Source organism: Chelmon rostratus, chromosome 6, assembly GCF_017976325.1.
Source record: "Chelmon rostratus isolate fCheRos1 chromosome 6, fCheRos1.pri, whole genome shotgun sequence".
NCBI classification, from domain to species: domain Eukaryota; kingdom Metazoa; phylum Chordata; class Actinopteri; order Chaetodontiformes; family Chaetodontidae; genus Chelmon; species Chelmon rostratus.
The window spans coordinates 1689540-1705000 of NC_055663.1; the positions used below are offsets into that span (position 1 = coordinate 1689540).

Sequence of the window (15461 nt, forward strand, 5' to 3'; positions counted from 1 at the left end):
GGCCTGCATGTCTGCTCAAAAGAAAAACTGACAAAGAAAGAAATACTGCCAAAATCCCATCAGGCCTTGCAATTATCACCTGAATGTAAGATTTGACAGCCATGATGTCATCAAGGATATAACAATCAACACTCCCCGCTCCTCCTCGCCTTTCCACTGCAACATGAAGTCGCTACAGATGGTGTATCTTTCCTAATCAAACATTCGTACTTAAAGTACAAACAGCCAGTCAACAGTCCTTAAACTCACTGGAAGAGTAACAGACTGTTTGTGTTCACCGAACACGTTGGATCCTGAAATAGATCTGCTGTTTGTGTATCCACTGATCTCACTTGCCTGCAAAAGGAAGGTACGGATTAACTGTTTCTTCAAGAAAGAGAAGCATGGCTTCTACGCCCTGCTGACTTACAATTAAGTCAACTCTGCAGTTGAACTGCAAATGAATGCTGGACGTACTGGTTGGAGTGAAAGACACATTAATCGCTCCCAAAGTGTTCTCATGCATGAGGCTTTTGTCTGGGCGGAGACGGGTTAATGATAGTGTATTACTGAAAGATTCACTACATGAAATTCACGGACTGCTGAGTTCTGTTGTTGCTGTTGGAGATAACTCAATCACTGTGCTTGCTGCTTGTTTCTGCGTGCTTACCACGTTATACTGATAGTGTGTCCCGCAACGTCAGGCTTCCTGCCTCTGCGGTCACTTTATCATTTAAGACCAGTGCCACGGCTAACAAACTCTGAGCTGAGTTTGGACTCCAGGTTTCTGTCTTAAGGCATGTTATGTTAAATGTATGCCCAATTCATTTATAGTAAACACACACTTCGTTCAGCAGCTCACTGTTCTGTCACATGTACAGATAATTTGACAGCATCCCATTAGGAATTCAATAAAATTACAACTCTGTGTATGCAGTGCATTCTCTCATCAGATGGACAGCCCACTTACTGCCAACACTATTGCACTTTGTGAGCCTGAAAAAAAACTGATTATACAGTATTATTGGAATTGATATATTTTTTGGTATCCAGCAGATAGTATCTATTTGACATCTTCTGCTAGTTTTTGCTACCTAGCTGTTGCCATGTGGGATGTAGCTGGATTGAGCATGCTAATTGAGAAGTTTTAATGAATCTATTTGCATGCATTCTTGTTAAATGAATCAACTCATTTAAAGTTCAGTTAAACAAAATTGTCTTTTTTCATTTCTATTAGAAGGGTTTTCAATTATGTCTGCTTATGATATGGTAAATGGTTTGCTTCTATCTGCATAGACGTGTTAAATACAGCCTGTGTTTCATGTCATCTTTGGTGTCTGATGTGTATGCACATTTTCAACCCCCCTGAAATTTTTACATGCATTTTTATGGTGTATGCTGCAGTACCACTTTAAACTTGAGTGATTGAAATGATAGAGTTTTGACTCTAGGCTGGTGATCACTATGTCAAATAGATTTTGTGTGAGAAGTGTGTAAACAAAACACAATGCTAAGCCATCTAGGTGGTAGAGGCTTGGGAGGAAGAGAAAGAGATTAACAAGGAAGCCACAAAAATAGGCTGATGTCAAAACTAACTAGGTGCAAGTACTTTCTTGATGCATTTTCCAGCCCCGCCTACTGGCTTTCCTGATGGTAGCGGTACAAACAGTCTATGGCCCGGATGGCTGGGGTCCGTGGCGATGGATCTCGCCCTCTTCCTGAGCCGGCCTTCATGTATAGAGTCTAGGTCAGGAAGGGGGCAGCCCACGATGCCCTGTGCAGTTTTAACCACCCGTGCCAGTTGTTTCCTCTCCTGTGCCGTGCAGCTGCCAACCACACTGTCACACTGAGGCAGAGGATGCTTTCAATTGTGGCTCTGTAGAAATTGACAAGCAACCGAGAGGAGAGTCCAGCTCGTTTCAGTTTCCTGAGGAAGAAGAGCCTTTGTTTTGCCTTCTTCACCAGGCGGGAGGTGTTCATGGACCAGGGGAGGTCAGATGTGATGTGGAGGCCCAGGAACTTGATTTTGTCCGACCGATGTGGACCGATTCCCTCTGTAGGCGAACTGAAGGCTGTCTAGGTCCGAGGGGATGAAGCCTCTGATGTACCTGAGAAGAATCCGCTCAAAGCACTTCATGATTACCGGGGTCAGAGCAACAGGCAGGTGATGGATGTCTTCTTCGGTACTGGAATGATGGTGGAGGACTTGAGGCACTCAGGAAACATAGACAGCTGCAGGGACAGATTAAAGATGTCCAGGAACACTCCTGCTAGCTGGTCAGCACATGTCCTCAATGTCTGGCCTGACACCTTCTCCGGTCCTGTAGCTCTGCGGGTGTTGATCCTCCTCAGGGTGGATGTCACCTGGTGCTGCTGCAGGACGAGGGGCTGGTGCTGCTCCTCCAGCCGGGGTAGGTGTGTAGCTTCTCTGCTGCCTGATGTGTCGAAGCGGGCAAAGAAGTTGTTTAAGGTGTCAGGCAGGGTGGAGTTGTGGCTGGCAAGCTGAGTGTTAGGCTTGTTGTCTGTCATGGTTCTGATGCCTCTCCACATGTTCTGGGGGTTGTTGTTATCTTCAGTTTTGTTTTTGTACTGGAGCTTGGCCTGCTTAATTCCTTTCTTCAGCTCTGCTCGAGCCCTGCTATAAGCCAGCCTGTCTCCAGCTCTGTAGGCAGTATCTCGGGCTTTCAGCAGGGACCGCACTGTGCTGTCCAGCCATGGTTTCTGGTTGGGAAACACTGTGATGGTCTTAACAGGGAGGACAGCATCAGTGCAGAACTGAGCATAGGACAATACAGATGATGTGTACTCCTCAAGGTCTGCCTCTTCTCTGAACACAGTCCAGTCTGTCAGCTCAAAGCAGTCCTGAAGTGCAGAGGAGGCCTCCTCAGTCCATATCTGTACTGTCCTGGTGGTAGGCTTTGTTCTGCAGGCCAGAGGCTTGTAGGCAGGAATAAGTTCCACTGAGATGTGGTCTGACATGCCCAGGTGTGGAGCTGCTACAGCCTCGTAAGCAGCAGGGATGTTGCAGTAAACCTGGTCCAAAATGTTACTGTCTCTGGTAGGAAACTTTATGTACTTTGTTAATTTGGGAAACACCGCCTTCAGTTCAACGTGATTAAAGTCTCCCGCCGCAATCACGGCTGCCTCTGGGTTGTCGTTCATCTGCCCGCTGATTAGGTAGTACAGCTCCTCCAATGCTAAGTTAGCATTAGCCCACGGTAGGATGTAGGCGGCCACTGTCCGCCCGGAACAGAGAGCACCTCGCTATCTCCACCGCTGCGTCCGGGATGTTGTCGTCCAGCCAGGTCTCTGTGACAACGGCAACACAGCTGTCCATCCACAGGAGATTATCCTTAGACCTCGTCATTTTTGTTGGAGAGAGACGTGGCGTTGGTGAGGAAGAGACTGGAGAGAGCTGGTCTGTGAGGGTTAGCTTGTATCCTAGCACGCACGCTGGCTCTCTTGTCCCGCTTGCAGTGGGTGGATGGTGGTGGGCTCTGGGGTCCGTAGCAACTCCGGTGGAATCCAGTTTAGGGGGTGTGTGGAGTCCGAACTGTACTCCAAAGTTCAACAGTTTGGACCTGCTGTACTGTGTCAGAGCTTCCAGAAGAGTGGTGAACATGGAAGTGAGTAAAAACAAACAAACAAACAAAAACGTAAACACGGGAGCTACGAGCCGCTGCGTCTCCATCTTGTTGGTCCTTCTGCCCCTTGGCTTATCAGATGAAGAGTTAGAAAATTTCTTCTGGCACTTGGCCTAGCAGTGTTTTGGGGCTATGTGTTATGTTTTAGCCAGCCCTGATGCTAGTGGTGTGATTAGTTTCCCCTGTCTCAAAATATTAAGTATCATAACATCAGAGTCAGTGGGGCATACCTTTTTTTCAGTGAGAGTTCAAGTAGTGGAGTGAGAGGTGGTGCCCTCTTACTAAACTTCTGGCGGACGTCAGACCAAGTCCTGGCTGGAATGCATGCTCTAGGTCTGGCGCTGGTGCTGTGCCAGTAAGAAGCGTCATTTTTGAAGGCTGGTTTGGGAGCCTCAACAGCTGATCCAATGGAGTTAGGACATGTCCAGGGCACCATGTCAGCTGAATCTGTGCCAGGATGCTCCACAGCTGAAGTAATCCCATTTTTCTGCACATCGTACAGTGGCTGCTGCAGAGTCAATAGATTGCTCATTCTCATGTATTTGCTGCAGCATTGTTGTAATTCTCTTTTTAAGCTGTGAAATTCTCTGTCAGTCAGTCGTGCAGCTCACAGATTTTGCCATGTTCTCTTCGTCCTGATCCCAGGTTTTCAGTCGCAGAAAGGCTTTTGCGGTGTGGAGGTCACATAATGAAAATACGGTGGCAGCTTTCTGTTTCTTTCCAGTGTCCAGGATCCACTTTCCAGAATGTTTGGCATAAAAAAAAATAGTATTGCAACCTTATTCTAGCCATAGGAAAGTATTTGTGAACTACTTGTGCAACTGGGAACGAAACGCCCAGTGACTGAGTTGTGCACTCATGTTGGCGGACAATTTAGCTCCGGACTTTAGCACCCAATTGCATAGTTGTCAACAGGCTTCTGTGAAAAGCGAGGTTTTTGAATGACGACTGGCACTATGTCAGACAAATATGTGGGAGGAGGGTCCCACCCCCCCCCCGTCATAGGTGTTACTAGTGCCAGCCAATCAGAGCTGGCATAATGTTATTTGAGGTCACATCACCTCTGATGATGTCACATAGGAGGCGTTCCCCATAATGAGACATGAAATGAATGCTATGCTAAAGAAACCCCATGATTTTAAACAAACAAATCAGTATATCAAAATTTCCTCGATAAGTTTTTAGATCATCAAAGTCCATAGATGATCCTGACTCGGATGATTGGCCAACAGTTTCTGAGGAGTTGTCAAAAACAGGTTCTGATCAAACTTTTTTTTTTGCCATTTTTAGAGCAGAAGACATTGGAGCAAAGATGCAGCTGAATACAGAGGTTAAATTGATAAAAGAATTTTCACTCTAGGTCAAGCCATTTTAGAGAAAATTACGAATGAATAAACTTTTTGTTAATCACAGCGCCACCTTGAGGTCAATGTCATTTTTTCAGGGGCCTTGGACCCTTATTAATCTGGTGTTTGAAGTTAGTGCCATGAGGCTACTTAGCCACTAGTATTGGCACCCAGGTTGCATTGTGGGTAATGTAGGTGCCAGGTTTTGACAAGGAATGAAAAAGACAATATCTCTGTTTGAGCTGCATCAATTTTGATTTGAATTTAAAACTGTCAGTCATGAGCCTGACGGTGTCATAGAAGTGCATTGCTAAATCTGTGGAGTACTCTTTAAAGTGTGTGTGTGTGTGTGTGTGTGTGTGTGTGTGTGTGTGTCTGTGTCTGTGTGTGTGTCTGTGTCTGTGTCTGTGTCTGTGTGTGTGTGTGTGTGTTTCAGGCTACACACAAGAGGAGAGAGTGGAGATAGCTCACCGTCACCTGATTCCAAACCAACTGGAGCAGCATGGATTAACACCTCAGCAGCTGCATATACCACCTGACACAACACAGGATATAATCAGCAGGTCTGTACAGACACATGACATAAAAAACATACATAATGAGAAAATGAAACTAACTAAACATCAGCTCAACTTAATTATGGAGGTGCACATCCACATGTTATGGTGCAGTTCTTGTCCTTACTTTTTTTTCTGGTTGAATAAATGAAATGTGGTCTCATAGCAGATTGTAGCACATCCTGTCAAGCATAGTAATAATAGTGTTCAGTAAGATGAAAAAGTAACTGCATAGTGCTGTCGTGTTCCCAGCTCTTTGTGTTCTACATGGACATGACAACGTTTCAACCAGATGGTCTACCTTGGGTAAAGGTGCGGGTGTGAACACAACCCTATTCATAGAAGAGCAGTGATGACATCACCTGTGTATTGAATAATTGACTATATACATCTTATACATGTCCTTTTCACCCAACCGGGCGAAGCAGATGGCCGCCCACCCAGAGCCTGGTTCTGTTTGAGGTTTATGCCTGCGAAAAGGAGGTTTTTCCTCACCACTGTCACCAAGTGCTTGCTCATGAGGGAATTGTTGGGTCTCTGTAGAAAAAGAGTTTGGTCTGTACCTGCTCTATATGGAAAGTGTCCTGAGACAACTTTGGTTGTGATTTGGCACTATATAAATTGAATTGAATTGAATTGAGTTAGGACAATATAACCAGTCAATTCTACAATTCTTCTTTGCTGTTTAATTTTAAAAAATAGCTTAATGTGAGGTAGAGCTGCAGATAATGCTTGTTTTCATTATTCAGTTTAGTTGTCAGTTATTTTGTTGATATATCGCTTAACTCCTTTCATTCTATAAAATCTGTTAAATTGGTGAAATGCAGATTTTTCGATCCCCAGTGTAGCATCTTGAAATTGCTTGTTTTGTCCTATTAAAAGTCCAAATGGATTCAAGTTACAGTGATATAAAACAAAGAAAAAGCAGCAAATCATGACATTGGAGAAGCTGGAACTAGTCCAACTGTCTGTCAGTCAACTAATCTATTCATTACTACTTGTTTCAGCACTAGTGTGATTTTAATAGTTATATTTGCAAGTACAACCCACACTACAGTCCGATCAAAGTGTCTGGCATGTTTAAAAAGAAATCAGCAAACATGGATCTGTTGATGCAGTGGCTTCTGGTCTTTTCACATGGTAAGCAGTATGTTGCCTGCAGACCTGCAAAGCGTCTGTACAACACTCAGTGCACTCCAGTCTGGTTACTATAGAAACAGCCAACAGCACACAGCTTGGAGCTCATCCTTCGAGAGATACTCCTATTTTCACTGACTAGATCTCTTAGAAACAGCAAACAAAAAACATAAATGTTGGGGTGGTTTGGGGTTAAGAAACAGTGAAAAGGATTTAGTCGAAACCTGGTCAGATAACAAGTTTCAATCTAGTCCTCATAGTCATTGATGTCAGGACTTCAGGTATTTGAGCTGATAAGTCTCAATTCAATGGTTTCTATTTTCCTTTTTTTTTTTTTTTTTTTTACTATTTTCTATCAAATCTTTGTTATGTTGTTCATGCGTTCATAATGTAGCACTGCTGTTGCAGGTCAAACCAAGATGACATATTGCTCTTGACTTTAAAACTGACAACCTGGGTTGCCCGTTTTGCTGAAAGGGTAGAGCATGGGCCATGTATCAAGGTAGAGACCTTACCGCTGTGGCCCAGGTTTGATTCCAGCCCTGCACTGGGCTGCACCATCAATGTCATTTGCCAATTTAGGATGGAATTTATCTGTTACTAACATTTTAATGGTTGCACCAGCTGAAGTAATTCTAACCTAGGCATAAGAACCAACGTATATCTTACGCCTACCCCTTAGTAGGTATAAAAGTCTTCCATAAAATAGCGACTGGCATGGTGCATCATTTTGAACGGTGGGATTGGCATGTTTTCTGTGATAGTACACAAACTAACATCAACATACTCTTACACTATATTATAGTGCTCGCAAAACTTTAATGTTACTGTTATTGTTAATTGTTAATGTTATTTCATCTACCCATTAATGGGATACCATTATATTACCCTCTGTTGAAGTTGATGTTTCACCACTCAATGTCACTGTTGTGATGTGCTGTTATTTTGCACTAGACGTAGATTAAGGTTGTATAGTTATCATCATCATAGTTTACATACCTGTTTGTTTTTCTTTGGTAGTTGGCTTACTTAGCTATTTTTTAAAGTTAGCCTCTTAGTTATTGCATAACAAGTGTTAAAAGACAATAGGGCACGGGAGACAACACAGCGATAAGCACTGCAGTGAGAATAGTGCTTTTCCACTAAGTCAAACCATCATTTTCTGAGACAAGATTTTGGTTAGTTTGGACTTCATGCCAGAGACCCAACAGTTCCCTCATGAGCAAACACTTGGCGACAGTGGTGAGGAAAAACTTCCTTTTAGGAGGCAGAAACCTCGAGCAGAACCAGGCTTTGGGTGGGGGCCATCTGCTTCGACCGGTTGGGTGACAGAGGGAGGCTGAGAAAGAGAGAGAGAGAGAGAGGCAGGGAAGTCTGGGGGTGGACAGAAATACAATCACAGTAGCACTGACAGCTCTAATAGATTTGTAGCTATATGAAGTTTATATATACTGTAGTATATACATATGTGACATATTTATGTACGTGATGCATGTACATATTATTAACTGATAGTATATGTACATAATACAACACAATAGATCTAATAATAATGGTAGTATAACTAATATTGATAGAAGTTGCAGTAGATGTCAGACGGGGTCATGGCAGGAGACACGGCTATAATCCAGGTTTAACCACTCTCCATGGGAACCTGCGAGACGAGAAAGCACAAAGACTCCGGGGAAGAAGCCAAGTCAGTAACATGCCTTGGTAGGACAGGAATACATACAGATGGAGAGGGAGAGAAGAACAGAGGTTTGGGTGTCATTGGAAGTCCCTCAGCAGCCTAATCCTATGGCAGCATAGCTAGGGGCTGGTCCAAGACAAGCCTGAGCCAACCCTAAGTGAAAGCGTTATCAAAAGGAAAGTTTTGAGCCTGCTCTTAAATGTAGAGAGGGTGTCTGCCTCCTGGACAACGACTAGAAGATGGTTCCAAAGTAGAGGAGATGATAGCTATAGGTTCTGGCTCCCATTCTGGTTTTTAGAGACTTTAGGAACCACCAGTAAGCCTGCATTCTGGGATAGCAGTGTTCTACTGGGGTAATAGGGTACTATGAGCTCTTTAAGATAAGATAAGGCACCATGCCCGACCATTTAATGCTTTGTAGGTAAGGAGAAGGATTTTAAATTCTATTCTGGGTTCTACAGGCAGCCAGTGCAGAGCAGCTAATATCAGAGAAATATGATCTCTTTTCCTCGTTTTTGTCAGAACACATACTGCAACACTCTGGATTAGCTGGAGAGTATTTAGCAAAGAATTGGGACAGCCTAGTAAGGAACTGCAATAATCGAGCCTGGTACTAACAAATGCGTGGACTAGTCTTCTGATCGTTTTCAGACAGGATGTGCCTGATTTTGCCAATGATCACTTAAACACACATAGTGACAGAAGCTGCCGTGCCAGTGAAACATCATCTCCACTTAAATGTGTTTCTGCTATTTGTGTTTGTTCTTTTAGCTACACCCGTGAGGCAGGTGTGCGTACCCTCGAGAGGAAGATTGGAGCAATCTGTCGGGCTGTGGCTGTAAAGGTCGCTGAAGGTCAGAGAGTCCTTAAGTCAGAGGCTTTGACCCCCGAGTGCCCAGCACAGCAGGGAGGTAAGAGCCTGAGCTCTGTCTCTGGACAGATTGGACTGGTGGGAGGTAGAGGGGGTCAAATCCTACCTGCACTGTCACTCACAATAACTAATAGTAAATCTACTTACATGTGGACGTACTAGCATAAATTAAAGTTGATTAAAATTAGATTAGATTAGATTAGATAGATAGATAGATAGATAGATAGATAGATAGATAGATAGATAGATAGATAGATAGATAGATAGATAGATAGATAGATAGATAGATACTTTATTAATCTCCAAAGGGAAATTTACACAACATTATTTCAGAAGGAATCAAATAATATCCTAATTGAGGTACTTGCTGGTATGTGCTGTAAATTGAAAATGCTGCCTCACCTTACTGAAACATACCATCTGCCCATGTTACCAGAGGGCAATCTAGACTGATGCAAAACTCATACAGAATAAAACAAACAGATATTAATATAGGATGTCTCTGTTACTGCTGACAATCACAATTTTCTAAAGGCACACACACACACAGCCATGAGAACACCCTCTGTAACAGAATGTCATTCACTACTGAGCAGTTTGACCCGTTCTCTTCCTCAGTTTGACACAAGCTACGTTTCCGTCCACATGTAGCACATTTTTTAACTGAATTTTGTTAAATTGGGAAAGGAAAATGCAAATTAATATCTGTTTCCATCCACTGCTGTTGGGTGACTATCGGGAGTTGATTCATGGAGATGAGTAGTAGTTGGCAGTGTAGAATACACGATGTAAAGTTTGTCTAACCGTATTAATGTGAGGAGGGCTCCAGTCTCCTCTTTTTCGTGCGCCATCCTTTATCATCTCTTCAGTGGAGCGAAGGTTCAGTGGATGTTTAAGCCACATGCTTCATGTACGTCATGATTTATTCTTAATTTATATTATTAATATATTATTTTCTTATTTTGTTTCCATTGCACTTTGTCAAATTTTGCTTTTATCAATACATCAACTTTTTCACCTCAGCTGAATGTGTGTGGACCTCAGGCATACTGGCAATTAAATAAATTAATCAACATGGGGCTTTTTTCTTGGTTAAAAAAAAGGGTCCTTGTTCATGCTGGCTCACTGTCACTGTCACTGTCTGGGGCTCTTGAATAGAGTCGAACCATTGTTAATGTTAATACTTACACCTTTGCTTTTGCTGCTATGATCAGTTATATAGTTCTCCCACTAAAGTCTATTTGAATGTTAAGTTGTCCTACCTTTATACCTTTAGTGATATCAGTCAAGCACAGTCTGCACATGCTACACACATCTCTAGGGACAATAAGTGAAAACATATGTGGAAGGTAGCACGAGTCAACTTAAAAGGGAATCACCAACACTGACCAGACTTTTTATAGCAGTAAAAAAACAACTTGATTATCTTAAACATTCATGAGTGAATTATCTGTTTGACTCTCTGACACTCTGTTTATATCATCTCTCTTTCTGCCTCTCTCTCTCTTTCTGCCTCTCTCTCTCTTTCTGCCTCTCTCTCTTTCTGCCTCTCTCTCTCTTTCTGCCTCTCTCTCTCTCTCTCTTTCTGTCTCTCTCTCTCTCTTTCTGCCTCTCTCTCTCTGTCTCTCTCTCTCTTTCTGCCTCTCTCTCTCTTTCTGCCTCTCTCTCTCTCTTTCTGCCTCTCTCTCTCTCTCTTTCTGCCTCTCTCTCTCTTTATGCCTCTCTCTCTCTCTCTCTCTCTTTCTGTCTCTCTCTCTCTTTCTGCCTCTCTCTCTCTCTCTCTTTCTGCCTCTCTCTCTCTCTTTCTGCCTCTCTCTCTCTTTCTGCCTCTCTCTCTCTCTCTCTCTCTCTCTTTCTGCCTCTCTTTCTCTCTTTCTGCCTCTCTCTCTATTTCTGTCTCTCTCTCTCTATCTTTCTGCCTCTCTCTCTCTCTTTCTGCCTCTCTCTCTCTATTTCTGCCTCTCTCTCTCTCTCTCTTTCTGCCTCTCTCTCTCTCTCTGTCTCTCTCTCTCTTTCTGCCTCTCTCTCTCTCTGCCTCTCTCTCTCTCTCTCTCTCTCTGCCTCTCTCTCTCTCTCTCTCTGCCTCTCTCTCTCTTTCTGCCTCTCTCTCTCTATCTTTCAGCCTCTCTCTCTCTATTTCTGCCTCTCTCTCTCTCTTTCTGCCTCTCTCTCTCTCTGTCTCTCTCTCTCTTTCTGCCTCTCTCTCTCTCTGCCTCTCTCTCTCTCTCTCTGTCTGCCTCTCTCTCTCTCTCTCTGCCTCTCTCTCTCTCTGCCTCTCTCTCTCTCTTTCTGCCTCTCTGAGTGGATGATGGAGTGAGTGGAGTGTGGAGTTGCACATGTGTTTGGCGTGAGTGAGTTTTCTTTCTTTTCTCTGTGTTTTCGGTGTTTATTCACCTTGATAATTGGTTTACACGGCTTCTCTCAGGTGTATCTGACTGTAGATCAGGTGAGTGGTGTTTGGTAGCGTGGCTACCTGCTCTGTTGGGCAGTATGCCCGTCGTGGAGGGTGGTGCGGAGTTTGAGAAGCTGACTCGCCGTCATGCTGTCAAACTTTTGCCCACAGTGAGCTGCTTGGTGAAGGAGGCCAGTTTAGCGGTTGGACAGGTGGTGGGCTGCGGCAGCGTGAAGTCTGCCTCCCGCATGAATGGCGCCGTTGTGACCGTTGCGAACCCCCCGTCGGCCCCGTGGGAGGGGACAAGAGCAACGATGGACAGGGACAAGACAGCAAGCAGGCTGAGACAGTCAGAGAGTCCAGACAGGAGCAGGATGAACAGAATAAACGTGACTGTACTGCTCTAAGTGATAATCCTCCACATGAAGTCCAGCAGAGTCTGGCAGTGTGTGAGGAGTTCACTGAGGATGAAGAAATGTCCGATGATGAGCTGTTCAAACTGTCACAGAAAAGAAAAAACCCAGAACCTGTCCAGAGTAATGCAAAGGCATTAAAAACAAATAAAGTCACCAAAGCAAGGAAACCATTAGAGCCTGAAAGTGATCTGTCCCTGACCCCCCTGACCCCTCTGACCCAGGAGGACCAGCAGAGCCAGTACTCTGCTGTTAACTTCAAAAAGTTCCTCCAGGAAACGAAGGGTTTCAGGCTGGTGAAGGTAGAGGATTATTTTTCAGATCTGAAAGTGTTCATTGAATCAGCCAGACCTCTGACTAAAAGATCAGCAAACAGTGGAGAGGAGGTCCTGACAGAGCAGGAGATCTATCGTCTGAAGAAACTGATTCTGAGAGTAAAAACACAAACCGCTGCTGATGATGACGATGTTTAAAACAACAGTCTTGTTTTTCTCTCTCCTGTTGCTCTGTGATTTTTTTAACATCCTTCTCTCCATGTGAGAGTTTAAGTTGGGCGCTCTAAACATTAACGGGGGCACAGATGATGTTAAAAGATCTGCTCTGTTTAAACTGATGGAGCTGAAGAAGCTGGATGTCATGCTGGTTCAAGAAACACACAGCACCACAGACAATGAGAGTGAATGGAGGAGGGGGTGTGATGGGGAGGTGTTTCTGAGCCATGAGTCCAGCTGCAGTGGAGGAGTGGGCATCTTGTTCTCCAGGAGTTTCCTGCCTACTTCCTGTGAAGTGGAGGAAATCATTCAGGGCTGTTTATTAAAAATCAGACCTCAGTTTGAAAATGTTCATTTGGTTTTCTGAACGTTTATGCACCAACCAACATACTGGACAGACTGGCAGTGTTGGATGTGCTAAGTGACACCATCAGGAGCTGCAGCAGTGACGAGTATTTGTTTTTAGGGGGTGATTTTAACTGTACTGAGAATCCAGAGGTGGACAGAAACCACCAGGAGCCTCATCCTGCTTCATCACGCAGGTTTAAACAGCTGACTGCAGCTCACGAGCTCTCAGACGTGTGGAGGGGTTTTTATCACCACCACAGGCAGTACACCTGGAGTCACTGTAAAGATAATGTGATATCCCTGGCCAGGCTGGACCGCCTCTACTCTTTTAAACACCATGTGAACATTTTTAGCAGTTGTCACATAAACCCAGTGGGCCTCTCAGATCACTCTCTTGTCTCTTGCTCTGTTTTTATAAAAAATGTCCGGTTGCAGAGTGCATATTGGCACTTTAACACCGCCCTGCTTCAGGACAAGGCTTTTAGAGCAGCTTTTGAATATTTCTGGTTCACCCACAGATCATGTAAATCTGACTTTGCCAGTGTCCAACAGTGGTGGGATTTCGGTAAAGTTCAGATCAAGCAGCTCTGTCAACAGTTCACTCGTAATGTCACTGGAGACATAACCAGATCTATGAGGGACCTGGAGACTCAGGTGGTAGAACTGCAGAGTTTAGCTGATTCTACAGGAGATCGAGGGCTCTTAAGTTCCCTCAAATCTAAAAAGTCGGCTCTAGCCAACCTGCTGGGTGTGGCAGCACAGGGGGCTCTGGTCAGATCACGTTTTCTCAACATCACACAGATGGATGCCCCCTCTCGGTTCTTCTTTGCTCTGGAAAGGAAAAACGGCCAGAGAAAGATCATTCACTCTCTGCGATCCAACAACAGCTCTGCAATCTCAGGTTCCTCTGAGATCAGGAAGTTTGCAGTAGGATTCTACAAAGACCTGTTCAAGAGTGAACTGAGAACTGAAAACCCTGAGGTGTGCAGCAACTTCTTCTCTGGTCTTCCTCAGGTGGACGCTGAGGCCAACGCAGATCTGGAAGCCCCTTTATCCCTCAGTGAGCTGTACACTGCTCTGATGGGCTTGCAGAGTGGCAGAGCTCCAGGTCTGGACGGTCTCCCTGTCGATTTTTATAAATCTTTCTGGTCTGTGTTGGGGGAAGACCTGTTGGCGGTGGTTTTCAAACAGCCACAGAGAGCCACAGAGAGTGGACGGCTGCCTCTGAGCTGCAGGAGGGGGGTCATCACCTTACTGCCCAAGAAAGGAGACCTACAGGAGATCAAGAACTGGAGACCAGTTTCTCTACTCTGCACGGACTAAAGCCCTGGCCACCAGACTCAAAGAGGTGATGGCCTCTGTCATCCACACTGACCAGACCTACTGTGTGCCCGGCAGGCTCATAAGTGACAATGTCACTTTAATTCGGGACGTTTTGGAGGTCTCTGGCTCATCAGCTGTAGACACTGGTCTTATTTCCATAGACCAGGAAAAGGCTTTTGACTGGGTTGAACACCAGTATCTATGGCAAACTCTAGCTGCCTTTGGGTTCAGCCCAGGTTTCATAGCCAAGATCCAGGTTCTGTACAGTGACATTGCGAGTGTTCTGAAAATTAATGGAGGTCTGAGTGCTCCTTTTAGTGTTGGGAGGGGAGTCAGACAGGGCTGCTCTATGTCCAGCATGCTATACTCACTAGCCATCGAGCCCCTTCTGTACAAACTGAGATATGATCTGAGTGGCGTTCGTTTCCCTGATTGTGACGTCTCTTTTAAACTGTCAGCCTACGCTGATGACGTCATTATCCTGGTCAACACACAGAAGGATATTGATCTGTTGGTGAACAACGCTAACCTGTTCAGTTCCATATCTGCCAAAGTAAACTGGGGAAAGAGTGAGGCGGGCATGGTAGGGGATAGGCTGGGGGATCGGCTCAGGCTACCCGGGGGCTTGGTCTGGAAGAAAGGAGGACTGAAATATCTGGGAGTCTTTCTGGGTAACGACACAGTTCTACAAAAAAACTGGGATCATGTTTTAGAAAAGGTCAAAGGTCGACTCACAAAGTGGAAATAGATTCTACCAAAAACATCATACAGAGGTCGTGTTCTAATCATCAGTAACCTGGTTTCTTCTGCTCTGTGGCACCGGTTGGCCTGCATCGATCCCCCAGCTTCACTCTTGTCAATCATCCAACGGCTGTTAGTGGACTTCTTTTGGGACAGGTTGCACTGGATACCACAGAGCGTCCTGTTTCTCCCTAAGGAGGAAGGTGGGCAGGGCCTGATCCATCTGGCCAGTAGGGGTGCTGCCTTCCGGCTCCAGTTTATTCAGAGACTGATCACTGGACCTACAGACCTGGTGTGGAGACCCACATCCTGCTGCATCCTCAGGCGGTGTGGTGGTCTAGGACTAGGTCTGTCTCTGTTTTTAATGGACCCCAGTAAGCTGAACATTTCATCTCTGCCAGCCTTTTACAGGAGTGTTTTTTCAGTGTGGACTTTGCTGAGAAAGCAGAGGCAGCAGCAGGCGGACTCTCTTTACTGGCTTCTGCAAGAACCAGTACTGTTTGGAGGACATTTAACCAGTCCGAGCTGG

At 44.9% G+C, this 15461-nt stretch overlaps 1 protein-coding gene across 2 annotated transcripts in view; it reads left to right on the forward strand.

The window, feature by feature from the left end:
* Positions 1-15461, forward strand: part of lonp2 (lon peptidase 2, peroxisomal) — a 37344-nt gene that overhangs the window by 16129 nt on the left and 5754 nt on the right. For both annotated transcript variants that reach the window (XM_041939752.1, XM_041939753.1), the window contains 2 exons: positions 5406-5532; positions 9125-9264. In XM_041939752.1, coding sequence (XP_041795686.1) covers positions 5406-5532; positions 9125-9264 — 267 coding nt within the window. The remainder of the gene's footprint in view (positions 1-5405; positions 5533-9124; positions 9265-15461) is intronic.